At 41.4% G+C, this 26,617-nt stretch overlaps 2 protein-coding genes across 4 annotated transcripts in view; one reads left to right on the top strand and one right to left on the bottom strand.

Moving 5' to 3' along the window:
* The window catches only part of TEK (TEK receptor tyrosine kinase), a 106,625-nt gene extending 96,190 nt beyond the window's left edge, over window positions 1-10,435 (top strand). For all 3 annotated transcript variants that reach the window (XM_058695187.1, XM_058695186.1, XM_058695185.1), the window contains 5 exons: window positions 4,537-4,607; window positions 5,652-5,692; window positions 6,624-6,720; window positions 8,534-8,633; window positions 9,429-10,435. In XM_058695187.1, the coding sequence (XP_058551170.1) occupies window positions 4,537-4,607; window positions 5,652-5,692; window positions 6,624-6,720; window positions 8,534-8,633; window positions 9,429-9,503 (384 nt within the window). In that variant the 3' untranslated portion in view covers window positions 9,504-10,435. The remainder of the gene's footprint in view (window positions 1-4,536; window positions 4,608-5,651; window positions 5,693-6,623; window positions 6,721-8,533; window positions 8,634-9,428) is intronic.
* A 1,206-nt stretch (window positions 10,436-11,641) lies between these two features.
* Window positions 11,642-26,617, bottom strand: part of LOC131491810 (RNA exonuclease 1 homolog) — a 38,333-nt gene continuing 23,357 nt past the window's right edge. The window contains exons 9-15 of the mRNA XM_058695188.1: window positions 25,936-26,049; window positions 23,223-23,296; window positions 22,943-23,050; window positions 21,547-21,662; window positions 15,780-15,918; window positions 13,546-13,666; window positions 11,642-11,978 (exon numbers count right to left, since the gene is read on the bottom strand). Coding sequence (XP_058551171.1) covers window positions 11,896-11,978; window positions 13,546-13,666; window positions 15,780-15,918; window positions 21,547-21,662; window positions 22,943-23,050; window positions 23,223-23,296; window positions 25,936-26,049 — 755 coding nt within the window. The 3' untranslated portion in view covers window positions 11,642-11,895. The remainder of the gene's footprint in view (window positions 11,979-13,545; window positions 13,667-15,779; window positions 15,919-21,546; window positions 21,663-22,942; window positions 23,051-23,222; window positions 23,297-25,935; window positions 26,050-26,617) is intronic.

The following is a 26,617-nucleotide window of genomic DNA, read 5'->3' as shown; positions in this document are numbered from 1 at the left end:
CCTTCTCCCAATGGCCCTTCTCTTGGATGCCATTGTTCTTTGGTGACTCAGGCATCTGGCTGGGTACCCCAGTAGGTAGTGTCCTGGCCGGGCAAACATCCTTTCTGAGGTTTGATTGCTAAAATGACTGAAGGCTCCGTCTTTGCCACTGAAGAAGCCACTGTCACATGTGGCCAAGTGATTGAACATGCAAGCCTCGTGGTACAGGGGCCAGTCTACATCCAGGCAGGACCCCTAACTGTCTCACTCACAAACCTCTGAGGAGCTCCCTCAAATCCCTTTCATGCACAGCAAGCATAGGAGGGACAAAAAAAAGACATTTAACATACTTTCCAAATCTAAAGGAAAGAAATTAATAAGGTTCCTACCTCACAAAGAGGCTCTATAGAGAAATTCCTAACTTCTAAGGCCACAGAAGATTTCCCTCTTTGCCAAAAGTTCTCCACTCCCTCTCCAAGCCCACGTCAAATCCACATTCTGCTGATGACACCTCCTCTCCCAAACAGTAACATTTAATCTTCAAGTAAAGATCCCAGGAGAACCTCACCATGGAAGGAGAGAAGCTGGACTCAGTCAGCTTTCGTTGCCTGTCATAGCTCCCTGGAAATGCCCCTTCCTTCTGGGGATGTGACAGCAACATGGCGTCACCCTCTGCTTTCCCAGGGTGGGCTGGCATGTTCAGGGCCTTGGAGCTAACAAATCCTGCATCATCACATGTGTTTGGTGGCTCTACCCCAGTGGTATGGCTCCCCCTTTCCCAGGTCTGGTGGACATTACTCTGGCTAAGCTTTCCTGGGAATCCTGCGGTTTTCACACGGTCCCTTTGCTTTTGTGGTAACAATTGCCTCGGCAAGGCTCAGGCTTCTGTAGTTACCCTCTTTTTTAGGTTCTTTAACAAAAAATGCTTATTTTACTGACTGACAAGATAACAGAAACAATATTCAAGAATGTTTTGAAAAGGAAATGACCCACAGTCCACTACCTTAACACATTTTATTTTTCATTTTTTACTTCTTTCCTTGCATGAACATACATATTTTTATATAGCTACTATCACAGTGAGCATAACTATTTTGGATCTTTCCAGTTCCCTTTCTGATAAGGATTTGAGGTGGGGCCTCTTTGGCTCTTAGAGACCTCACACACATCCAGTGGGGTCTTGGATGCTTATCAACATCAACACTTACAGAAGCCTTGGGCGCCTCCCTGAGGGTTGACTCCCATGCACACAATACTTTTTTCTCTAAGCTTTTCTGAATTTGCCTCGCTCAAAGCAGATGTTTCTCTGCAGAGGGGCGGGGCTTATCTTAAAGAAGCAGGACCCACCACTCACCCATTTACTCCTTCTCCTGGGCCACCTGAAGCTTGCTATCTCCCTCACAGAGAACCTTTCTCTTTGGTGTTTGGGGGCTGTGGTGCCCTGAGTGAGGGGGTGGAGCCACTGCCACAATTTAGCCCCACAACATACATATTTTATTTGGATGCTGTCCTCAGATGCCGGGTTTGCTTGGCGTTTCATAAAGGGCAGTGATTTCTGCAGTCTTGGAGAGCTCAAGAGGAATGCTTAGGGGGGCAGAGCACTTAGATGGGTCAGAACGTAACTGTGTCTGCTGGAAGTGGCTGGGAGAAGTGTCCTGCAGCAGCATGGGGTCTGGGAGGAAAGACATTAGCCCTCAGGCACCGGAAAGGAGAGGGAGTGGAGGGAAGCCAGCTCCCTGCAAGAGGGGTGCAGTGTGGCAAGTTACCACCAGAGGGCAGAGTGGCTACCGTCTCTGGACTATTCAAATCTGAGATTTTGCACTCCAGTTGCCCCTCCGAATCATCTGGGGAGCTTTCAAAAAATACTGACGCTGAGTCCTACTGCTTAAATACTATATACATACTTATATACTCTGATTCTGTTATCAGTTTGTGGTTGTTTTTTTTTGTTTTGTTTTGTTTAAGTCCCCCAGGCGATGCTAATATTGGAAGTGTTGCAAGCTAACATACTAAGGGATTTGGGGCTTTATTACCATTGATAGATGCATCCCCTCTCATCAGTGTCTTTATGACTATAGTGTTTCATGTCTGTGCTAGGTTTGGGGGTGACATAAATTGGGACAGTCTCCACCTTTAAGTAGCTCAGATGCATAATAAATAACATTTCATTAATAATGAAAAACAGTTGATTAATAATGAAAAGCAGTTGGTAAGTGCTGACGGCAAAGAAAGCACAGAGGAGAAATGCACATGGGGACACAGAGGAAGCACACTGAACTGAGCCTGTGGGCAATCAAGAAGGGCTCCGTGGAGGAGGCTAACTCTTGTGTTTTACAAATGTTAAATAGATATGGGAGATATGAGAATGAATTGGAGGGTGCAGTACATGTAAAAGCCTAGAGACAAAGGAAGGTAGGAAACATTTGGGGGACAAGTAATTCAATATGGCTGGAGCATAATGCAAAAAAGAGGGAGAGTTAAAATTCAAGGTGGGAGGAGGAATCAAGGATAAGGTCTTTTTTTTTTTTTTAAGTTTATTTTTGAGAGAGAGAGGGGCAGGGGTGGAGGGGAAAAGAGAAAGGAAGAGGATCTGAAGCAGGCTCTACACTGAGATCAGCGAGCCCTATGTGGAGCCAAAACCCACAAGATCATGACCTGAGCTGAAGTCAGACTCTTAACCAATTGAGCCAACCACATGCCCCACAGGGATATAGTTTTATTGAAGATTTTTGAATTCCAGCTAAAAATTTTGGACTCAGCTAAGGAATTAAGATCTTGGGACAATAAGGACATTGAAGAACTTTTTAAAAAAGGAACCACGTGTTTGGATTTGCCATTTTTGAGCCATTAATCTGGCTGTGGTGCAGAGAACTGATCCTTAGGGACTGAACCTCTAAAGCAAGAAGATAATTAAGAGGTTGTCATCAGGTAACAGATGATGGTGGCCTGAACCCAGGTGGGAGAGCAAGAGTGACAGATGGAAATGGACAGACCCAAAAGAAATCAAACAAGAATAATAAAGTGCACATGGAAATTAGTAATTTGGAGGCATGAGGTCAGAAGCTAGCAGGTACATAAAAGCAAAGGCAAGACAGAAAATGTCAATGACTCTTTCCATTCCTGTGGAGGGGGGGAAAAGGCTAGAATAACAGGTGTGCCCGGAGGTGAGGTGGGCATGGAGTGAATATTGGGGAGCACAAGAGGTAGGTTTGCAAAGGGGTAGTTTTATAACTGAATCTTAAAGTACCAATCGGGACTTAGGGTCAGAACGGGCTTCAGAATATCTCTACTTCACAAAGACCTAGGAGACAGTGGCACCTTCAGGACTAGAGTTGGGGCCCAGGGCATGGCTGATCTCAAGATGATCTCAAGATGGGTCTGGGAGAATGCCTTCTCCTATTTCAGGGGAGCTGAGAAGAGCCCCAAATACTCTTGATGTTGTCTTACTTCCTGGCTTGCCACAGCTGAAACGCTGCTGTTAGAGCTTGACAAATCCCTGGGGGAGAAGGCCCTCTCAGTAGGGCTTATATGATTCCTGGAGTGGGTTGATGGGAAGGGAGCCCAAAATCACAGTTTTATTCTAGGAATAAAACTTAGAAGCCAAACTTCCCAATGTCCAGTCATTTTCCCCAGGCTGGACTTAAAGAAATGGGGACAACTTTGGGGTGCCTGGGTGGCTCAGTCAGTTGAGCGTCTGACTTCAGCTCAGGTCATGATCTTGTGGTCTGTAGGTTTGAGCCCTGCATCCGGCTCTGTGCAGACAGCTCGGAGCCTAGAGCCTGCTTTGGATTCAGTCTCTCCCTCTCTCTGCCCCTCCCCCACCCACACTCTGTTTCTGTCTCTCAAAAATGAATCAACGCAAAAAAAAAAACAAAAAAGGGACAACCTGGGTGGAGTCAGCACTTGGCCCCCAAAGGGCAAATGATTGTGTGTCATCCCATCTTCAAACCCAGTGTAAACTGCATTGATGGGAGGTTATATCCTCCTCCCCCACTAATGTGGACGCACACTGTTCCCTTTGGTCGGAAAGGCTCTTCTCTCCCCGACCCACCTGAGGACACCTACACATACAGAACCGAGCTCACGTGTCCCCTTGTCTGAAAGTCCTCCCTGTCTCTTCCAGGTGTGGTCGGCCACCTCATATCACCTGAGCCTTTCCCACACTACACTTTGATTCTCCGTTTCCCTGCTGCCTCTCTCCCTTTTCAAACCTCTGAGTGCCTCTGAGAGCCACAAAGTGAATCAATTAAATGCCTACCAAAAATGCACATGCCCATCCACACACACATACCCACACATGTTATTTTTCTTTATACAAAACTGTGGTAGGGACTCCTTGAGGTCAGCAGGGTTTATACTCCTTGCACATCTTTGGATTTGAGAACACTCTTGTACATGGGACATAAACAACAGCTCCTGACTGTGCTGTATCTTACATGTGGGGAATCCCAAACACACTTCCCTGTGGGCTTGAGTGAACCCCAGCTCCGTGCAAGCTGTGTGCCTGGGGAAGGGTCCCTGTTGTGCCTAAGTGGCATCTCACTTTGTTCTCTCCAGGGAAGGCTCCCGGTGCGCTGGATGGCAATCGAGTCGCTAAATTACAGTGTGTATACAACCAACAGTGATGTGTGAGTAAGCCTTTTATTGTGGAGGGATTTTTTTTTCTCCCAGAAAAATAAGCATCTGACAGAGTCTTAAAGCAAAGTAGGACTGTTATGTCTGTCTGTGGAACAAAAGTAGTCAGTAAGCCCGAGAAATGAATTTGGAGTCTATGAAATAAGCCTCAGAGTAGACAGTATTCAGGGTGTAATGTAAGATCCCTGGTGACAGGCTGTGGGTGTCCTTCTGCCCGTCAAGGAGAAGTGGTGAATTCTCCATCTCCAGAGGAGCAAGAAGCATATGGAGCATTCCTGCCGCTCCACTTCCCAGACTGACCTCAGCATACGGGACCCAGAACAGTGAGGGGCAGTTCACAATAGCTGCTGGGGGTCACATGTGGCCCGGGAAAAAGGCAGGCCAGATCAAGGGCCCATGTCTGCTCACAGCCAAGAGAGACAAGTCTCAGGCTGGTGGTGAAGGAAGGGCTGGGAGTGAAACTTAGGCCATCTCCGCTCCCCCCCCCACCCCCCCATTGACGGGAGGAAACACTGAGGCCCTGAGGCTTGAGATGACTTATCCAGGGAGTTTAGCTTATGCCCGGGGAAGGGCAGGGGGCTGGCAAGCACTGCTTCCTCACTGCGTGCAAGGTGCCTTTTGTATGTTCTCTTCCATTGTCTCTGCATAATTTTGAGGCGGCAATTGGTGTTCCCACTTGCAGAAGACACGAAGAGGCCTCCAGAGGTTCAGTAACTTGTCCCAGGTGACACGAGTATCAGGCGGCCGAGCCTGGATTTAAGTCCAGTCTGTTGGCTTAGAATTGCACCTGCTTTCCCCAGTACCAGCTCATGTTCTCCACCTAAAGTGAGTGGGCGTTCTCACGCCGTTTCCCCGTTAGGATCCTTCCCTTGGCCTAAGAGGAGGTCAGCACAGGCCACGTACAAGACCCTGTCCTGGGGAGCACACATTTAACATTTCCTTTTCTGGCAAAGCATCAGTCACCCTGACTTTTGAGGCAGGGGATTGACGGGTCAACCTGTTTGTTGATTATTGGTTCCCTACTGTGTCTCCTGCAGATGGTCCTATGGAGTGCTCCTATGGGAGATCGTTAGCTTAGGTGAGTATCTATGTTTATCTACTAGGTGAGACTCCAGGCAATGGGAGTGGACCCCTCCCATTCTCACTCACTGTGGGATCCCACGGGTGCCATCTTTCTGGGGCACCACTAGATGGGACTGGGACATAGAACTTGATGGGTTTCCATGTATGAGTGTGTTTAGTCCCATGTTTCTCTTTTTGAGAGCCCTGTGTCTAATGTCATATTTAGTACTAACAACCTGGTGGCTGTGAACTTCATCATAGGTTGTCTTTGTTTGTACAGAGATGTCACAGAACTGTTATAAGTTCACTTCTACAACTTTAAGATGATATGTTACACAGCCGTGAAAAGTCATTTTTGAAGACCATTTAATAGCATGTGAAAACATGCATGCCAAAACCCAGAAACTTCCTTACACGGTGATCCCATTTTATAAATGTTATACATGTTACACATGAAAAACCTGGAAGGAGTCTGCAGGAGAGCACTACAAATATTGCTTGCTTGCTTCATGTGTTTTTGTATTTTCCAAGTTTTCTATATTAAATATGTATGTTTTAGAATTAAAATTGGGCAGTACCGATTATAGATAAAATCGGAATTGTATAAACCCGACCGAGGACTTCCAAATAGGACAAATAGACATCCCATTAGTACAGTAGAGGACTCGTGTGCAGGTGAACTCAGGAAAGAGAAACAGTGTGGGAAACAAGGAGCCACCTTCTGGATCTGTCTGCCGTTGGAATGGCCACACTGTCATGCAGTTTGGGGCTTATGTCCAGCTGCGATGTGTGGTGGGTTTGCTCAGACAGGAAGATCATGCTGATTTTGTGTCTTCTCTTGACACACCCTGTCTCTATCCCAGTCTCTGGGCTTGAGGGGCCTGGGGCAGGAGATGCTGTGCTCCACCCCAGAGGGGCTCAGGGCAACCTGGTTTCCTGTCTTGCAGGTGGCACTCCTTACTGCGGGATGACATGTGCAGAGCTGTACGAGAAGCTGCCCCAGGGCTACAGACTGGAGAAGCCTCTAAACTGTGATGACGAGGTGTAAGTCAGCCTGGGGCCATTTAAACAAATGTCTATTCAGGGGTGCCTGGGTGGCTCAGTTGGTTAAGCATCCGACTGTGGCTCAGGTCGTGATCTCACGGCTTGTGGGTTCGAGCCCTGCATCGGGATCTGTGCTGACAGCTCAGAGCCTGCTTCAGATTTTGTGTCTCCCTCTCTCTCTCTGCCCCTCCCCCGCTTGCACTCTGTCTCTTCCTCTCAAAAAGAAACATTACAAAAAAAAATTAAAAAGTCTACTTTGAGAGAGTAAGTGGAGGGGGTGCAGAGAGAGAGAGAGGGAGAGAGAATCCCAAGCAGGTTCCACACTGTTAGCACAGAGCCTGACATGGGGCTTAATCTCACAAACTGAAACATGATAACCTGAGCTGAAATTGAGTCAGACACTTAACCAAATGAGCCACCCATGCGCCCTGCACCTTAGGGCCATTTTATCTTAACCTTCCCCTGTGTGTTTCTTGGACAGACTGCCACTAATGAAGGGGGTACCTGATTCATACACACATGCGTATATGTATACCTGTACATGCACACACATTGAGATCCTACATACTGCCCCCCCCTCCAAAAAAGAAGGGGAGTTCCTTAAACTAATACCATTCTGTAATGGGCAGGGAATTGAGAGCTTTCTAGGCACAGAAATCCAGGAGGAATTTAAGGTGATGATTATCAGGAAGGTTGAAATGAAAGGCAAAAAATGCAGAAAAGATCTGAAATCAATTCATGAGACTCTTCATGAGTAAATGCATGAAACCTTGAGACTAACTTTGGGGACGGAGATTTTAGGCTGTGATAGTAGGAAGGTTTTTTTTGTTTGATTTGTTTTGGGTCATAGAATCTTGCTTCTGCAAGGATTGTTTTCTAGGAGTAAGAATTATACCCAGGGGAAGAATGATTAGCTTTTGTGAAACCACCATTCTCAAAACTGTCTGAGTTAGCTGCTGCCTAACTGGCATGATGTGAAAGCACAAGGCTTTAGGTTCAGCAAAGAATTTATTGTCCAAACTGAGCCATTTCTAAGAAAGAGTGCTATTAATTATGGTACTGATACAAGAGGCCATAAACCTAGACCATGCTAGGTTGATAGCCTTCTGTGCACATAAGGTTCCCCTGAGGCATTTGTTCCCAGTGTGAAAATTTGACCCCAGACATTGGTTCTATAGCCCTGGGGGGAGGGGGGAGGGCACTGCCAGGAATCTGCATTTTAATAACGCAAGTGGTTCTGACCACATTTGGGAGAGTACTGTCTTAGACCAGTGCTTCCCAGACTGTGTTCATGCACAAGCAAGAGGTAAAGTGATAGAAGGGGGAAGGAGTTCTGTGGTCACCTTGGGAAATTCCATGTTAAGTCAGGTTAAACAGGTTTTTTGTTTAAATGGCAAGACTTCTCAAGAGTTTGCTCTGCTAATCCCTAAGAGGGAGATGCAGTGTGGAAGTTGGCAAATTTATTAGAGTATGGAGCCATTTTTTTTAAATAACATTTTGAGAGACACAGTATTCCAAGGGACATGCTGCCCTAGACACATGACTCAGTTCTTTCCAGATAATCAGAAGAGGTGAGACCAAGATCCTGTGGGAATGGTACTCAGGGGAGGCACTAGATTTGCTGGCAGAAGAAAGGGGGTCTTGAGGGAGGTGGGAGGCTGGATCGAAACTCAGTGCTGTACCCTGTGCTGCCAGTCAAGTGTAATGACCATGTGTTGAATGGCTAACTTCTCTGTTTTCCATACCCCACACCGGGCCATGCTCAGGACTGAAGCACAGTCAGAGTTAACTGGCTAACTCTTTGTTTCCAAAGGTATGATCTAATGAGACAGTGCTGGCGGGAGAAGCCTTATGAGAGACCGTCATTTGCCCAGATACTGGTGTCCTTAAACAGGATGTTAGAAGAACGCAAGGTGAGCTTGGGGCTCAGGGCAGGCTCTTGAGTCAGAATTCCTCATGTGCCTTGTATGGTTAAAAAAAAATGGCTGATACAAGTCACCAAGTACTTCTGGGCATAGCCCTTGGTATTAGAGGGACATAAAAGATGTGGCCGCTAACTTTGAGGAAGTTACAATTTCAGAGGTGGTAAGATTTCTGTAAAAGAGAGTCACATGTGGTAGAACAGATAGAATTAGCTTGTGAGCCTCATGAGTAATGTGGCCTGATCCTTCAATTTTGTAGAAGAAATATACACAAAGAGGTGAACGTGATGTGTCCAAGGACACACAGCCAGTAGTAGTGGAGCCTGGTGTCCGGTTTCTGTCGGGAGGGGCAGGAAGTCTATCAAAATGTCCAGCAGGTGGTTGGCTATACCGATCTGAGGTTGAAAAGGCAAGTCTAGGTTAAGGAAAGGGATGGCAGGTTACCACAATGCAAGTGGTAATTAAACCAGAGATGTTGGGGGGGGGGGGGAGGGCGGTTACCCACAGGGATGGGGACAAAGAAAGTATCTGTAGAGAATGGGACATCTCCGGAGGGACAGCAGAGAGTGGCCTGGAGAGAGAGGGTGAAATCTTACCTGCCGAGGTCGAGGGATGCATTTCAGGAAGAAAGTTGTCAAATACAACATGGGAACTTAAGACAGAAAAATGTCCCCCAGGTACCTAGTCCTTGAACCACATGAAGGGAGCTGGGATATGACTGTAAGTGCCACGTGCAGAGGCAGTACCGGGGGAGCCGGTGTCTCTGACCCACTCTTGCTCTTGTAGACTTACGTGAACACCACGCTTTATGAGAAGTTTGCCTACGCAGGGATCGACTGCTCAGCTGAGGAGGCAGCCTAGGACCAAGCCCACCCACCTATATGTTCTGTCTCCCCTCCACTGGCATGACAGACCCTTGATGCCAAGCAAGCCAGCAAGACTGTGCCAAGAGAGGTGACCTAGAACATAAACATGTACATATATTGCTGTGTGTCTGGGACTTTACCACAAAAACCCGTGTGTGTGAATCTATAGTACACTTTGACTCTCATAGGACTGTATATACTGTTTTGAGTAAGAATGTGCTGAAATCAGAATGCCTGTTTGTGGTTTCATATGCAATAATATATTTTTCTAAAAATATGGACTTTACAGGAAGGTGTGTGAGTACAGTTACTATAATGCATAACTCATTATCATCCTAGGTATTTTTGATATTTACCTTCATAGTGAATGCTATAAAATCTTTGGCTCTGTAGAAGAAAGATCTTGTTAGTAAACCTAAGACCGGCCCTGATAGTCCGGGTAAGAAAAGTGGGGGAAATAGGTTAGTTCTATCAGGGTAGAGGTTAACATCTAAAAGAGATCCTGCTGTCCATCTCTTAACTTTCTCCCTCGTGTATAGAAGCCATCCCACTTTCACTTGGTCATTTGTCAACTTCCTCATGTGTTTCCAGACCCCACCAGTCAATCCAGAATGCTAACACCTAAAAGTAAGCTTCAATCTCATTGCATACAAGTCTAAGAATCTTTAGAGAAGTACAAGTTTGATAAATTAATGAGATTTGGTTTTAGATTCTCTGGTAACATGAATTTGTGCATTTTAAGAAACTGAAGTAGGAAGCCTGGAGTTCCACTTGGGAGACATGCGACATTTGTATCAACTGAACATCCCTACATGTATTGCACGTTGTAAAGTTTCAGTGTTGATCAGTTGTGAGTTTACAGTTTATACCGTAGGCACATGTTGCACTGAGGTCATACAGTAAGTGAATAAATGTCTTGCCTACCCACTTTTCGTCCGGGAATGTTTCTCATAGGTATTGACAAACATCTTTATTATACTTTAAAGTTATCCTCCTTGAACTTGTCAGTAAGATCCATGTAGAGCAGCAGGTGGGTACTCGGCCAGACAGGGGCTCGCAAGCTCCCAGGATTGGAAACATTGAGAAGTGTTGTGTCTAGTTCATTTTCTTGCCAGGGCCATATACCTCCAACTGAGAACTTAAATGAAGAGCCCTTGATAATGAGTCCCAATAGTTTCTTTTGCTTTTTACCCAAATGCTGTAGAGATACTCCTGACAACTGCTAGCTTGAATGTATAGTATGTGGAAATGAACCACAACAAGGATGATCTGAAAATGTAAATAAGATCTTCACATTTTTCATATGGCTTTGGAACAAACGTTAAGGTTTTTTTCCCCCCTGTAATAGTTTGACCTTCTTAATTATGTATTACTTAAATTCATAGTATCCAAAATTTGAATTATTTCATGTCAAGTACATGAAAAGAGACATGGCGAAGAAGTACTTGTGATAGTAAAAAAAAGATGTTCAGTGATAATTATTTGTAACTCAAAATGCCAAGGCAGCAAACCTGAAGTATGTTTGAGGGCCTGTCGTCGCAGGCACTGAGGTCCTTCTGGCACTCAGGTCTCACTACTGATTACTCAGATGCACCTGTATCATCGGCAAAGAAACCTTTGTCATTTTGCAGCATTTTAGCAACATTAATATTGAAGGTTCATCCTTAAGGGTAATCAAACTGAGTTATGTCGTGTAGTTTCCACATCATCAAAAAGCAATTAAGCAAGGAGGAGCTAACTCCTCAAAGGAATTCAGACAATTCCGGTAATAGGAACACAGGTTAGAGCATGGTACGTTTGGGGGACCCACAGGACGCTGCCTTAGAAAAAGGAGTGGTTATGAATTAAAATCAGGTAACATTACAGCAGTTAGAATAAAAATACATAATGCATTAGCCAAAAGACCTAAATATTTTTGTTAACAGACACTGAAAATTTACGTTTACTTTGTGAGGAAAACCTATTCTACATATATATGAGACCTAAAAAAAAGTCTGTATTAGGTAAAGATGGTTTTAGGTATTGAGAGAGAAAAAGAAATGTATGCAACTTCAGACATGACCTTGATGGAAGTCACGGACTCATTGCTTCAACTTGAAACCATTGTTACTATCAATGAAGAGGAACCGAAAATTCAAAACAAACCAACTTTAATTTACCCATTAACCATTCTCCCCTCGGCAATCATAACTTAAGAAATAAACTATGGAAATTTAGCCTTTAAAATGTAATAAATAAACCTCAACAGCGCTTTCCTTTCTCCTCTTTGAAGAAAAAGGTCAAGAAACTTCATGCCATCATAGACCAAACTCTACTGGCAGCAGCAGAGGCCAGAGGGGTCACTGACACAACAAGGCAGGGACTGCAGATCTTGTCAGACAAAATGATTACTTCCTTCCTTTCAGGTCTTCTTTTACCTTCCAGAGGACCAGTTCCATGCAGGCAGTTGCATTGTCAATTGAATTGTGACCTCCAAGTAGTACAGAATATAAAACAATGTGTTAGACAATGACTGTACCCATGATATCACCCACAGCTGTTCTCAAAACAAAGCCTGGAGTTAATGTTTATAAAAAATTAACACTGGTCACTTAGCAAAATGGTATTTTGTTTGCTTTGTAAATGCTGTACATAAGTCTAGATTAGCAAACATCTCCCTTTTCCTATGTAGCCTGTCCTCGCATGGTGACTGCTTTGCTGTGACTAGATAGCTCATGGGCGCTCTCTCTCTCTGGAAAGAAGGTCCAGAGGGAAGGTAACAAAGGGGCAGGTATTACAAAAAGAGATCCAGCAAGGAGTAAAAAACAGTCTGTGAGGAGAAGTAGAACTGTCTACACAAAGAATGACCTCAGATACAAGAGTACATGATTTAAAAGAGTGGATGAAATTTACCCAAAATATAAAGTCTATAGTTCTGATGAGGATAATAAATGTATGAGATTAAATGAGAAAAATCATACTAGCACTTCTAAAATAGTGGGTGTATTTTTCATTTGTGTTATTCTGAAAAATTCTGAAAAAACAAAACAAAGTATCTGTATTTTTATATAAGCTATTTTTTAAGTGAAATATTTTCATGTGTAAGGCTTAAGATGGATTGCAATAGAACACGTTTTATAATAGAATTTTGTAGGAGCTCTTTGAGATGTATTTTTAACAAAGCAGGTAAAGATCCACTTTGAGATTGTATTAGTGTCTCACAAAGAATGAAAGAAAAAGACCATAGGGGTACAATATGTATTTTGTACAATTCATGACATGATCAGAAGGGCTTCCCGTATCTTAGGTATCTTCAGAAACAGCATTGTAACAAATTTTAACATGCTCAGAATTAATTTTCTTACACTTCTGTATTGTACGTAAGAGGAAACTATATGGGCATGAAGGTGTCGAGTAACTGACATCTATTCCAAGGCATGCACTGCTCAACTGTGCATACAGCAATGCCACTAACAAGGGAGGTGGTAGCTACACTTGTACACCCAACATTAGACAAGTTAATCATCAGCAAACCCAGAAAATGTTCTGGGAGCAAGATACACTAATTGAGTAGAAGTCAAGTGCACATATAATGCATGTATTGAATTTGAGCTATACTTCTTCTAACAACACACCATTTACTCTGGGTGAGATAACCTGAACCCAGTGAATTTCATAACCTCATTTAATGAAAAGCCTATATGAAAAGGGGTACACAGCAAAATTTAGAATGGAATTCGATCTCCACACCAAAAGAAGTTTTATACATGAATTCAAAGGCCAGGCAATTTGCCCAACAATTATCTGGCCATCATTTTCTGTATAGCTGCTGTTTTGATGCCTGTGGAAGATCCAGGACTATACCTGGCAGTGGGCATTGGCTTTTTACATGCTTTCACATAAGCAGGTACAAGTCTTTCCACGATAAGAGAGAATCCATGAATAAGAACCTACCTTAAGCATTTCAGAGGGCAGAACTTTTACCATCAATCACATGGTTTGTTTACTTAAGTCAGACGTAGGGTCCTGGTATTTATCATTAGCATACAGGCTCTTACCATCATCCTGAATAATCCTCTGTAGGTAGTCAGCCACCAGACTCTTAAGGGATCTTTTGTGAGGCAAGCCTAGTCGATGAGGAAACAGAACTGTTGTGTCCACAACTGAAGTGTGAATTAACTGTCAAAAGAAAGAGAAAATCCTATCAGAGATTTTTCCCAATGAGTAACCATATAGATAGCAGCAACAATAATGGTAGCAGCAGAGTTATGCTACAAAAGCAAGTAACATGAAGCAGTTATGATGTAACAGTGACTAAGCATGCTACATGGAATATCCATTACAACTTGCAGAGTAACTCAATGAGGTAGACCTTTTGTCCCTTCTTTACAGTCAAGAAAACAAAATCTAAGACTTTGGGAACCACTTTCCTACTGTGAGAGCACCACCAGGGGGCAGCATGAGGGCAGAGAGGGTCCATCAAAGACTGGGGGGAGATGCAAAGCCATGCCCCTACCACCTTGGGACTCAGCTGAGGGGGGCACACCTCAACCTAGCACATGTCCCACCGCAGATTAGTGGTTTACTTGTTTGTGTCCGGGGAGGGGGCATGGACAAGGACTGTGTCCCGTCTAGCTCCAAATTTCCTGTGCTTATACATGTAAGATGGTGAAGAAATTTTTAAAGAAGTTTCAGAAAGCAGAAAATAGGATAGATAAAGAGCAGTCAGACAACAGAGCCTAGAAACAGTTTGGATTCATTAGGAGAGTTGCATTTTTTGAAAGGTGCATGCAAGAAGATTAGCCTCAAGAGTAATTTAAAGACCCACTGAAAACTGAGGAATTGGAAATTTAACATTCAGCATGGCTAGAAGCACTTAAATTCTCCTTTAATGTGTCAACTACCAACGAGACACCAGTTCCTGGCTGCAGAGTATTGAGTAAATAAAAGAAGGTGGTGGTGGAAACAGAGACAAACAGGAAAATCCAGGAGTTATCTGGACAGAAGAAACAGACTGAACACAATGAGGAATCACGATGGCTGGAAATTGTGTGGTCTGGGAGACAGGTGCAATAGGATGGCTCCTGAACAGTTTGAGAGGTGAGGTCACTGAGGTGATGGAAGGTGAGGGAAGGACATCCTTGGAAAGAGCGTTCTTACAGAAAATTTATGTCCCCACCTCTCTTTCCACACAGCTTGGCAGGGTCTGAGTGGAAGCACATTCCAGTATTATCTGTCACATGCAGAGACAACAATGCTATTTGAGACAAATATCTATTCTTTGAATCCCAGCTTTACATAGAAAAAGGCTGACATTCACCTATGAAATGTAAATGGCCTTACTCGTATTCTTGCACTAAAAAAGAACTAGCCCTTCTTTGCCTGAAGGTAAGTCCTAGGGTGGCTCAAAGTTCTAGAGTCTCCAAAGTTCTAGAGCTGTGCTGTGCCCTCTGATAAGCCACCAGCCACATGTGGCTATCTAAAAAATTCAAAAATCATTTTCTCAGTCACATTAGACATATTGTAAATGTTCAATAACCAAACGTGGCTACCATCTACCATAGTAGATAGTGAACATATAGAAAGGCCGATTGGATGCCAGTGTTCTAGAACAGGGGTGGCCACCAAACTCTGTCTTTAAGTGCCCAGTTGTGAATGTTTTCAGCTTGGAGACCACACAGTCTCTGCTACAACTATTTAGCAGTGCTACTGTAGCATGAAAGCAGCTACAGAAGATACAGAAGTGAATGGGAGCAGTGGGTCTAACAACAATATTTGCAAAAACTAGGTGGCCAGCATGGGCCATAGTGTTCTGACTCCTGTTCTAGAACACACAGCAAAGAACAGATAATTTTAACCTGAAGTATATTACAGGGGAGATTTTCAAGTAGATCACGCCAAAAAAAATGAACATGACATTTGATTTTGAGTGTACCTATAAACCTACCTGACTTAATATGAAAAAGTGTCTCTAAGGATGTGAATAAAATAGCCTGTTAGATAAACTTAGTCTTCCCCATTTGAGTATTAAAGACAATTATTAAAGAGGATGTTAAACAATGATTTTGGTTTTATCATAATTAATGGACTTTCTGATCTGGATGAACCAAATGACTTTAGCTGTCTTATATTGTAGCTTCTGGTTTATAATAGTTGGACTATGTTATCAACATGGACAGCAGTTATTTTCTTCTTAGTTAATGGGGCAAATCAGCAATCACTGGTAACAATGATAATGACTACCATCTTAACACATACTGTTTTGTAAAAGTATAAGCCTGTATTTCTTTACCTTAAGAGCATAAAGACTGTTTTCAAAGCTGTGTCCAATTAAGACAGTGTCAGCACTAAACAGGTTCAACAGGATGGCTTGGACATCACGGATTGAAGTTTTGATGTTCTTCAGGTCCTCTTCGACCACACCAGAAAACCTGCCCCAATAAGACACATAATGCATAGAAGAAAGTAACTTACTGGATTTCATCAGGTATGGTTAGAACACACTACTGACCCAATGTGAGAAACATTCACTGAACAAAACAAAGATCTGACTTATGACCATCAGCTGCCCCTTCACTAGGTTATATTTGTAACCTAGTAAAATTTATAATACAGATTAATTTATGTAAGGCTGGGAAGGCAGGAGGCATTCCAAGTTCACAGGGTTCCTTTGAACGCTCCTCTTTGTAGAAGCTCAGTTTCATCCATTACAATTTAGTTAAGTAACCTATCTCCCATTAAAGTAAGCCTAAAAAAGCTGCTGTGGAAAGCAATATGGAGGGTCCTCAAAAAATTAAAAGTAGAAATACCATATGATCCAATAATTCCACTACTGGTTATTTACCCAAAGAAACCAACAACACTAATTTAAAAAGCTATATACACCGCTATGTTTATTAAAGCATTATCTACAATAGCCAAGACATGGAAGTAATCTAAGTGTCCATTGATAGCTAAATGGATAAAGAAGATGTGATACCGCTCACCCTACACACAGGAATAGTATGCAGCATTAAAAAAGAATGAGATCTTGCCATATGTGGCAACATGGATGGACCTAGAGGGTATTATGCTAAATGAAATAAGTCAGTCTGAGATTTCACTCACATGTGGAAACGAAAGAACAATCGAAAAGCAGAATCAGACCAAATTGATGGTTGCCAGAGGGAACGGGGATAGGAAGATGGGAAAAATGTCAGAGGGGAATGGGAGAAACAGACTTGTAGTTATGGAATGACTAAGTCATGGGGATGAAAAGTATATCATAGGGAATAGAGTCAATGATATTGTAATAGCATTGTATGGTGATAGATGCTAGCTACACTTGTGAGCATAGTATCACGTACAGAGATGTTGAATCACAATGTTTTACACCAGAAGGTAATGTAACACTGCATGTCAAATATACTCAAATAATAAAAACATAAAGCCTATAAATGAAATATGGGTAGCATAGGAGAGCAAATGGAGTCCTAGGTAGAGTCTAGATAACCTATGCTTGAATTAGTCTGTGACTCTGCTATTTACTTCCTCCACAGATTCTCAGAAAATTACTTAACCTTCTGGGCTCAGTCTTATCTGTAGAGTCACTTACCAATCTTAATGGCTTATAAGGACCCAATGAAATACATAAAAAAAATTAAAAAATAAAAAAACCAAAAAACAAAAAAACCTACCCTAGTGGCTTTCATGAAGCATTTTCTAGATAACTGTCCAGAAACATGGCTACTGCTATGCTGTACTGCAATTTAGGAGAAAAGCAAATGATAAAAATACTGGGAAGGTATTTTGAACTTAAACTTTATACTGACATTATGGTCTCCTGTCAAAAACAAAACATACCTGGCTCCACTTTTATTTAATATAGTATTGGAAGTTTTAGAGCAATGAGGCAGGAAAAAGAAATCAAAGGCATCCAAATTGGAAAGTAAAGTCAAACTGTCACTATTTGCAGATGACATGATTTTCTATATAGAAAATATAAAGACTCAACAAAAAACTGATAGACTAAATGAGTTCAGTAAATTTCCTGGGTACAAAAATCAATATACAAAAATCTGCATTTTTTACACTAACAATGAAATTTCATAAATAAAATCCCATTTATAAGCATCACAAAGAATAAAATACCTAGGAATAACTTTAATCAAGGAGGTAAAAGACCTGTACACTGAAAACTAAGACACTGATGAAAGAAATTGAAGAGGACAACAGTATATGGAAAGGTATTCCATGCTCATGGATTGGAAGAATATCGTTCATATTTCCATACCACCCAAAGCAGTCTACAGATTCAATGCAATCCCTATCAAAATTCCAATGGAATTTTTCACAGAAATAGAACAATTTTAAAATTTTTATGGAACCACAAAAAATCCTGAATAGCTAAAGCAATCTTGAAAAAGAACAACAAAGTTAGAGGAAACACACTTCCTGATTTCAAAGAGTATTACAAAGTTATAGTAATCAAAGCAGTTTAGTACTGATCAAGAGACAAAGGCAGAGATCAATGGAACAGAATAAAGCCCAGAAATAAACCCATGTACATACGGTTAAATAATACATAACAAAAAAGGAATGAATATCCAATGGAGAAAAGTTAGTTTCTTCAATATATGGTGCTGAGAAAACTGGACAGCCACATGCAAAAGAATTAAAGTGTATTATTATCTTGTACCATACTCAAAAATTAAAAAGTTATCAACTATAAGTCCATCAACCACAAAACTCCTAGAAGAGAACAGGCAAAAAGCTCCATGACATTGGCTTCAGAATTTTTTTTTTTGGCTCTGACTCCAAAGCAATGGCAACAATAGCAAAAATAAACAAATGGGACTATATGAAACTAAAAGGCTTCTGCACAGTAGAAGATACCATCAACAAAATAACATACTGAATGGGAAAAGGTATTTGCACATCATTTATCCAGTAAGGAGTTAATAACTAACCAAGAAATAGATAGAATTCATACAACTCAACAAAAAATCCCGAACAATCCAATTAAAATTAGGCATAGGATCTGAATAGACATTTCTGCAAAGATATACAGATGGCCAATAGGCACATGAAAGGATGTTCAATATCACTAATCATCAGGGAAATGCAAATCAAAACCACCATGAGATATTGCCTCAGACTTATTAGAATGGCTATTGTCAAAAAGATAACAGGTATTGGTGAAGATATGGAGAAAAGGGAACATTCATTCACTGTTGGTGGGAATATAAATTGTGTGGCCACTATGAAAAATATGGAGCATCCTCAAAAAATTAAAAATAAAACTACCATACCATACCATTAGTGCAACTAATTACACTTCTGGGTATTTATCTGAAGAATAAGAAAAGACGTACGTACTCCAATGTTTATTGCAGCATTATTTTCAATAGCCAAGATACTGAAACAACCTAAGTATTCATTGATGGATTAACTGATAAGATGATGTGGTATATGCAATGGGATACCACTTTGCTCTAAAAATGAATGAAATTGGGGCACCTGGGGGGCTCAGTCAGTTGAGCGTCCGACTTCGGCTTGGGTCATGATCTTGCAGTTGACAAGTTCAAGCCCCTCATTGGACTCTGTGCTGACAGCTCAGAACCCGGAGCCTGCTTCGGATTCTGTGTCTCCCTCTCTCCCTGCCCCTCCCCCACTCATGCTTTGTCTCTCAAGGATAAATAAATGTTTAAAAAAATTAAAAATTAAAATGAATGGAATCTTGCCATGTGTGACAACACGGATGAACCTAGATGGTATTAGGCTAAGTGAAATAAGTCAGAGAAAGACAAACACCATACAATTTCACTTATAAATGGACTCTTAAAGGCTAAACAAATGAGCAAACAAAACTCATAGAGAACAGAATTGTGGTTTCCAGAGGGGAAGGTGGTAGGACGTAGAAAAAACAGATTACGCAGATCAAAAGGTACACATTTCCACTTATAAAATAAATCAAAGGGATGTCATGTACAGCATTGGGACTACAATCATCAATACTGTGTTGTAAAATTCAAAGCTGCTAACAAAGTAAATCTTAAAAGTTCTGACAAGAGTTTTAAACTCTGTACAGTGACAGATGGTAACTAGTCTTATTGTAAACATTTCACATGTATACAAATGACAAATCATTATGTCGTACACCTCAAACTGATAATGTGTGCTAATTATACTTTCAGAGTTAAAAAAAAAAAACAAACCTGAATCCATCATCAAGTCATCAAGCTTAGGGAATGTGATAATTAATCAAATATTTGGACTAAGAGGAAGTTATCAAGGGGTACTTGGGATTATTTTAAAAACGTTTTTAAAAAATGCAAGGCATTGAATGCATTTGAAGTTGTTTTGAGACTCCATAATTATTTATAATGCAGACCCTTCAGTTACCATTTTGTCACTATGAATACCAATAACTACCCAAGTACTTCCTGACCTGTTCCAAAAAGCAGGTAGGAAAGATTCCATTAAGGCCATGGAAGAATAAGTACCAATAAAAGTATGATAACTGTAAGTATTTTACAATTCTGTTTGCCAATATACCCCAGTACAGCTGGAAAAAACAACAACAGTAAAATAGGGCTATTAGGATATGGCCAAAATGAGTAGGAAAAAAAATCCAATGAGGTCAGGAGAAAGATTAGTATACAAAATATATTTTCTGATCATAACTTTTCCTGAGTTTTGTGCATACAACCATTTTTATGAACTGTGAGGGACTTTATATTAAAAAATGTTTATTAGAATTATCTATAAATATTCTCAAAATTCATCATCAAAACAACTTTTAACTTACATGACCACTTTGCTTGTGTTCTAAAATGATGGACATATACACATTATATGACACACATACTTTATATATAATATATATAAGATTTTTTACTATATACACTATTACAATTATATTATGTATACTATATAAATTCTATATAGTATATATATACCATATGATATATATACTCTGTGTATAGATAAGTCCTATTTGTTTAGATATCTAAACAAATCATATATTTACTCACACACATATAAATAAGTAATTTTAAGTAGTATTGGAGAATTTGTTAAAATTGAATAAATATAATCCCACCAATAATAAACACTTCTTATTCTAAAGTGAATTCAGATCAGTGCCTTCTATTTTATTTTTAAATATACAAATATGTCATTTTATATGGCTTATAAGCCTTAAGGAAACCTAAATTTAACTGATCAATCATATCACTGGTGTTTCATCTGAGGTTTATAAAAATTAAAGATGCATCTATATTGTACAATTTCAAGTTAGCATTGAGTTTGGGTCAGAAATAGGTCATACTTTAATAATAATGATTATTAGGAGAATCTGCCCTGAACTATTACTTTGCAAACCATATAAAAGCCATGTATACTCAGGGACATGTCTGTAAGATTGCAGATATTTTATCTAATGACAATTTTTACCTAATGGAAGAAGATAATATGGTATTTTCAAAAGGAACTGATTAATGATTTAACAAATGAATGAATAAGAAAATCTATTCACTATTTGTGCTTCTCTCACCTCCTACCTACCACTCCAACATGTCAACATTCAACAGGGCTGAAGCTTTGTCTCTTATTTAGGGTTGTAACCTGGGATCTAACACAGTGTCTGTACAATTTTATCAAGTACTTAATAAAATATGAATGTTCTTGAACAAATCAATGAATTAAAGGAAAATAGTGTAACTCATGCTCTAACACTAAATGAATACAAGTACAAAGCTAAAATGCACATAAACTACATGTTGAATATTCTACAGCCTGAAATACCAACACTTTTATGTGGATCCTGAGAAACTTAACAGAAGACCATGGGGGAGGAGAAGGAAAAAAAAAAAAAGTTAGAGAGGGAGGGAGCCAAACCATAAGAGACTCTTAAAAACTAAGAATAAACTGAGGGTTGAAGGGGGGTGGGAGAGGGGAAAGTGGGTGATGGGCATTGAGGAGGGCACCTTTTGGGATGAGCACTAGGTGTTGTATGGAAACCAATTTGGCAATAAATTTCATATTAAAAAAACCCAACCCTTTTATATGACCCATACCTAGTGTTATAGTCAATTACTTCTTCATCTGGTTTCACAAATGTAGCATAGACCACCTGAAGGCTGGGATCAACCACCGTCACTTGCGTAAGTTCCAAACCTTTGGCTGTGTAGCACTATCAAGGGGGAAATATTAAACTCATATATCATATTGAGTAAACATATTTTACATCTAAGATATCTTAAAGGAGTATTTCTAACTAGAACATACAATTTAATCATATTATTCAGATTTACTAACAAAAGCCAGTCAGTAGATCTGACAGTCTTGTAAAAGATGTTCCAAGCTTTAATTTTTTTCCTTAATGTTAGTAATATTTCTGCTAAGAAAATAATTTCATTTTCTGGGCTTAGTCTTTACAATTGCTTTCATTAGAGATCAGTGCTATCCAGGAGAGCCTTCTGTGATGATGAAATGTTCTACTGCTATGCTGTCTAATATGGCAGCTACTAGCCACAGGTGGCTACTTAGTATGCGAAATATGGCTAGTGTGACTGAGAACTTGAGTGTTATTATATTGGCTAATGCAGTTATAGATCTTGTTGAATGAAAAAAAGGAAAACTTTACCATAAATATCAATGTGGCACTGGAGAGGACAACATGCTAATATTTGATTTCAAAGCCTGAAGCAGCCTGAATTGTTTGCAGTTGAAGACCTAAGCTGGAAACTGAACAATGTCCTTCTCTATTTATTGTAATTCACTCTAAAATCCGCTCTCCAAATAGAATAGAGGGAATAAAAACTTTATGTCTTGGTAGAGACAACCGTTCATGTGATGTTTGACACATCCCACGTACATTCCCTTATTTTAGTGTATCTGATTCTTACTGTTACCGTGGAACGATTATTAACCCCATACTTGACAGAGTAAAACATCCATTATACCGGCTCCAGGGTGACAGGAGGGAAGCAGTGAAGCTTCCCAGGTCATACAATTCAGTTCTGTTTGTTCCCTACTTTCTCGTATTGATTCTCAGACAAAGAAAAATCGCCATAAACATTTTGCTGCCTCTATAAACAATAGTTCCTGAAAATTCGTTCAAGTTTTTATGCTGATGCTGGGGATAACAGTATTATTTGTAACATTTTCCACCTGCACAATTTCAGCAATTTGAGCAGGAGAAGCACCACTGGTGACAGATTAAGAAAAATTAATAAATAAAAAGAGACCCACGGACCAGTTCCTGGCCTCATTTCTTACTAAGTACAGGAATTCCCCCAAGTCACCTCTCCTGCACTTCAGTTGCTTCTGAAGATCAGTGAATTACACGCAGAATTATGTGGCCTCAAGAGAAAGCCCAGCCAAGTGATGTTACACACACCGTAACATCCGTAAGTGCTCCACAAGGATTCGGTTGTAATTACTGCAGTAAGAGAGAAAACATGGACGTACCACCTCACAGTTCACAGCAAATACACCATGATTGCCATCGGGGGGCGGAGACTTGACAAAAGTCTTCACAAAGCCCTCTAGGTTTTCCTTTTGGTCATGAACGTGAAGCTGAAATAAACATTGCCAAATAAATTACCGGCTATTTCTGCAAGCACCGTTAAGCTCATAAAAATTTCACCAACTAAAAATTAGCTTAATTAACCCTTTCAAATTCTTTCACATCTCTGGAGGCAGCAGCTGTGGTTGTGAAGCAAGCAGCGGTCTGGGTGACAAGCCCTACCTTGGCGACCTGACACCCGGCAGAGCCAAGGACACCTTCACAACAGCTGTACCGTGTTTCTGAGCCACCGAGGACTGCAAACCAATCAAAAAATAAAAATCAAATCAGGCAAACTTTATAAGGCAGAGTGGCTCACTCCCAGAGCATGTGTCTTATCTTACCCTCCAAGACCTGTAAGGACACTGTGCAAGTACTTGATGTTACTCCTCCCCGTAGTCATGTTTTTGGATATTCATAATGAACAGGAAAAACCAACTCCTGGAACAGAGTTCTTGTGGGTTGCACTTTGAAGGTGAATTACAGTTACCAATGTCCTGAACACCTTCCACCCCCTTACTTCTCTTATTTCGCCCTGATCCCTCAGCTCTCCTCTGGCATCACCCCCTTATTCTGCTTGGACTTAACCTCAAGTATGTTTTCAACATCTTCCTCACTCCCTGACCTTTTTTTCCCCACTCTCTGACCTTTTTACTCTGGCTGAGGGGCTCCAAGTACCACATTCTCCCTTCCTATGTCTGAGTTGTTGATCTGATCCAAGAAACATCACCCAGTTATGTAGACTGAGACCACGATGCAGATGTCACCTCCAGCCTTGGCTGGACCTACCAAATCCTGATGCCCTCTTCTTCTGTATCTTTGCCCAAGTACTATGTACATTTTCACAGCTATAATCCCAAATCTTCCTATCTCTTACCCCAATCCCATAATCCAGCTCATCTGTTCCTGTATCCACCTTAGCCCTTCTTCACTCTGGCCCAAGGTAATGTTCTCCCAACTGTTCCTATTACTTCCTTCTGTCTATAGTGGTTTCTGCATCAGTTTTCCTATAAAATGGGCTAGAATGATCTCCTTAAAGCACACATATTCATTATATCACTTTCCTCAAGTCATTCCCTTGTTTATTACTGATCAAATGCAAATTTTCTCAGGCTGGTGCTGAAGGCTCATGCTTAATCAGTCTTACATTACTCATCCAATCTTTACATCCCACAGCTTTCTCTTACCTTCTCCTGTGATAAGTAAAGAAAGCAGAGAACCAGTATTAACAGAGCATCTGTTATAAGCCAGGACTTTGACATGTCAGCTCATTCAATCGCCACATAAAGCTCATTCTATGGAGGTGGAAACAAATGCTCAGAGAGCTTAAGTGACTTGCCCAAGGTCTCAGGGAAAGTTGATGTCAAAAGAGCCCCAAATCTCAGGTCTGCCAGTTCCAATGTCCTTGTTCTGTTCATTATGCTGTATGGTCTGGTTAGCCCCGCTGGTCTATCTGCGACACTTACTCCTCTTCAGTACCTTCCCTTCTTTGTTCTACTCCTTCTGGAATTCATAGTCCCTCCACCTTCCAAAACTAAGCCCTCCGTGCTCTCAACACTCAGGCCAAAGTTACCTGATTATTTATCCATGTATTTATTCAGTCATTCAATCACACCCATTGTTCTCTCCTATTTTCTCCCGGCTTTATCTTTTTCATACTATTTATTACAATATCATTCACATTCATATCCATCTCTACATCAATAGGTCATCTGTCCACCCATCTCTCCAAATGTTTATTGACAGTCTATATGTATTAGGTACTAGGCTAAGTGCTGGGGAGAACATAGGGAGAAAAAAAAAAGAATAGATGGTGGTCCTTCCAAAAGCTCACAGTCTTTTGGAGATGGCAGATAAACTAGTAGATTCTTACAAAATGTAGTTAAGTGCTATGAAAGGAAGAGGCAGGATAGAAGAAGGCAGACCTATTTCAGACGGTGGGGTTGAGAAAGGACCTTGTGGAGGTACTACTGAAGCAGAGATACAAAGGATAAAAAGGAAACAGCCATGGCAAAAGCAGAGAGAATAATGGGTAAGAAGGCTCTGGACAGGGGGTCAGTGTGGTGTGAAATTAACAATGGACAGGGGAGAAAATGGGGGGCAGAGACCAAGTCAGGCAGGGTCAGCAAGGTAACCAAAGGGTTTTAATCGAAGCAGGGCAGAGACAGGACCAGATATGTGATGTAAAAAATTACTCTCGAGTTTCTGGGGTGAAAAATAGACTGGGGGGGCGTGGGTAGAGACAGAAAAGGGTACAGTAGAAGCAGCGAGACTGGGCAGGACACTGCAGCAATTGGGGACTGAGATAGGGGTGATTTGGACCCAGACAGTGGCAGTAGAGGTAGAGAAGGGACAGGCTCAGACTATATTACTGAGGGATAATACCTAAGACATACACACTGCTAAGACGAAAAGGTGCGAAGACGAATGACAGCACCCAGGTATTTGGTTTGAATAGGAAAAAAAACCCAGCTGAGCGGATTGTAGCAAATTTATGGTGTTGCAGGCAAGATGGGGCTGGTGGGGAAAGGAATCAACAGTTCATCTTCATTCAGGGCAGGGGTGGGGGTGGGGGCGGCAAGGAATGGAAGCTATTAACAAAGAAATGATTCTAATGCTGGCAGGTGCAAAGCAGGTGACATCAGGAGGCAGTTGACTGCTGTGAGGTCTTCCCGCACCCCCGTCACAGCCTGGGACTCCCCGCACCAGTGGGCCACAAGGGTAGCAAGTGGTGGTCAGAAGTAGGTGCTTGTAATTCAAACTTCAGATTTGGTAGTTTCTCTCGACTGGACTGCACCTGACAAATACAGTGAACTGAATACTTTATCGCACTTTTCTCTGAACAGCTCTGGCACTGGCTTGTCAAATAAATGAAGCAGAACTACCAAATACTTGCCTTTCTGAGTCAGCACTCGGCCAAAGTGGTAGTAGCATTCTTCTACCCTACTGTGTTTGCCTGCGGGAGTCACACCATATATTTTCCCACAACGACAACAGATCTTCCTAGAAGCTGAAACAAAATATGAAATTATTCATGAATACTTGGGGAGAAAAGACAAATGAACCGAAATGCAGGGAATTAACTGCCTTTGCATTCTTGATCACGTATGGATTACATGCCCAGGGTTGACTGTGACGTAACAGGGAACTTAGCAGGATTACCCAAAGCAATACTTGTAGGTGACCGGCTCCCGGCACCAGGGGTGCCCGTCTTCCAACAGGCATCCTGTCTGCCTCCAGATTCAGCCTAATGCCAGATAATTGTGGTTTTAGAGCCATAATTTGACTGTAGCCAACTTGATTAATTATCTACTTTTAGTACATAGTAACTCCTGAAATAGGACATATGTCTACCTTATTATCCCCTTTAAACATAGAGGGGCCTGCATGCTTATTAAGTCATTGAGAGTAGATCTGGGCTTTTCACTAGACCCATTTGTGAACATTGGTTTTCAGTGATAATCCTCAAATTGGTTCTGATGATGATGGCAACTCTTAGTTGCAGTCTATTATGAGCCTCTGAGGCAGGTACTGTGCTGAGCACTTCGCATGCATTCCTGTAACTGATTCTCACAACG

The sequence above is a fragment of the Neofelis nebulosa genome, chromosome 12 (assembly GCF_028018385.1).
Source record: "Neofelis nebulosa isolate mNeoNeb1 chromosome 12, mNeoNeb1.pri, whole genome shotgun sequence".
In the NCBI taxonomy this organism is placed as follows: domain Eukaryota; kingdom Metazoa; phylum Chordata; class Mammalia; order Carnivora; family Felidae; genus Neofelis; species Neofelis nebulosa.
Note: the sequence above shows the minus strand (reverse complement) of the source record. Positions and strands in the feature narration are given on the sequence as shown.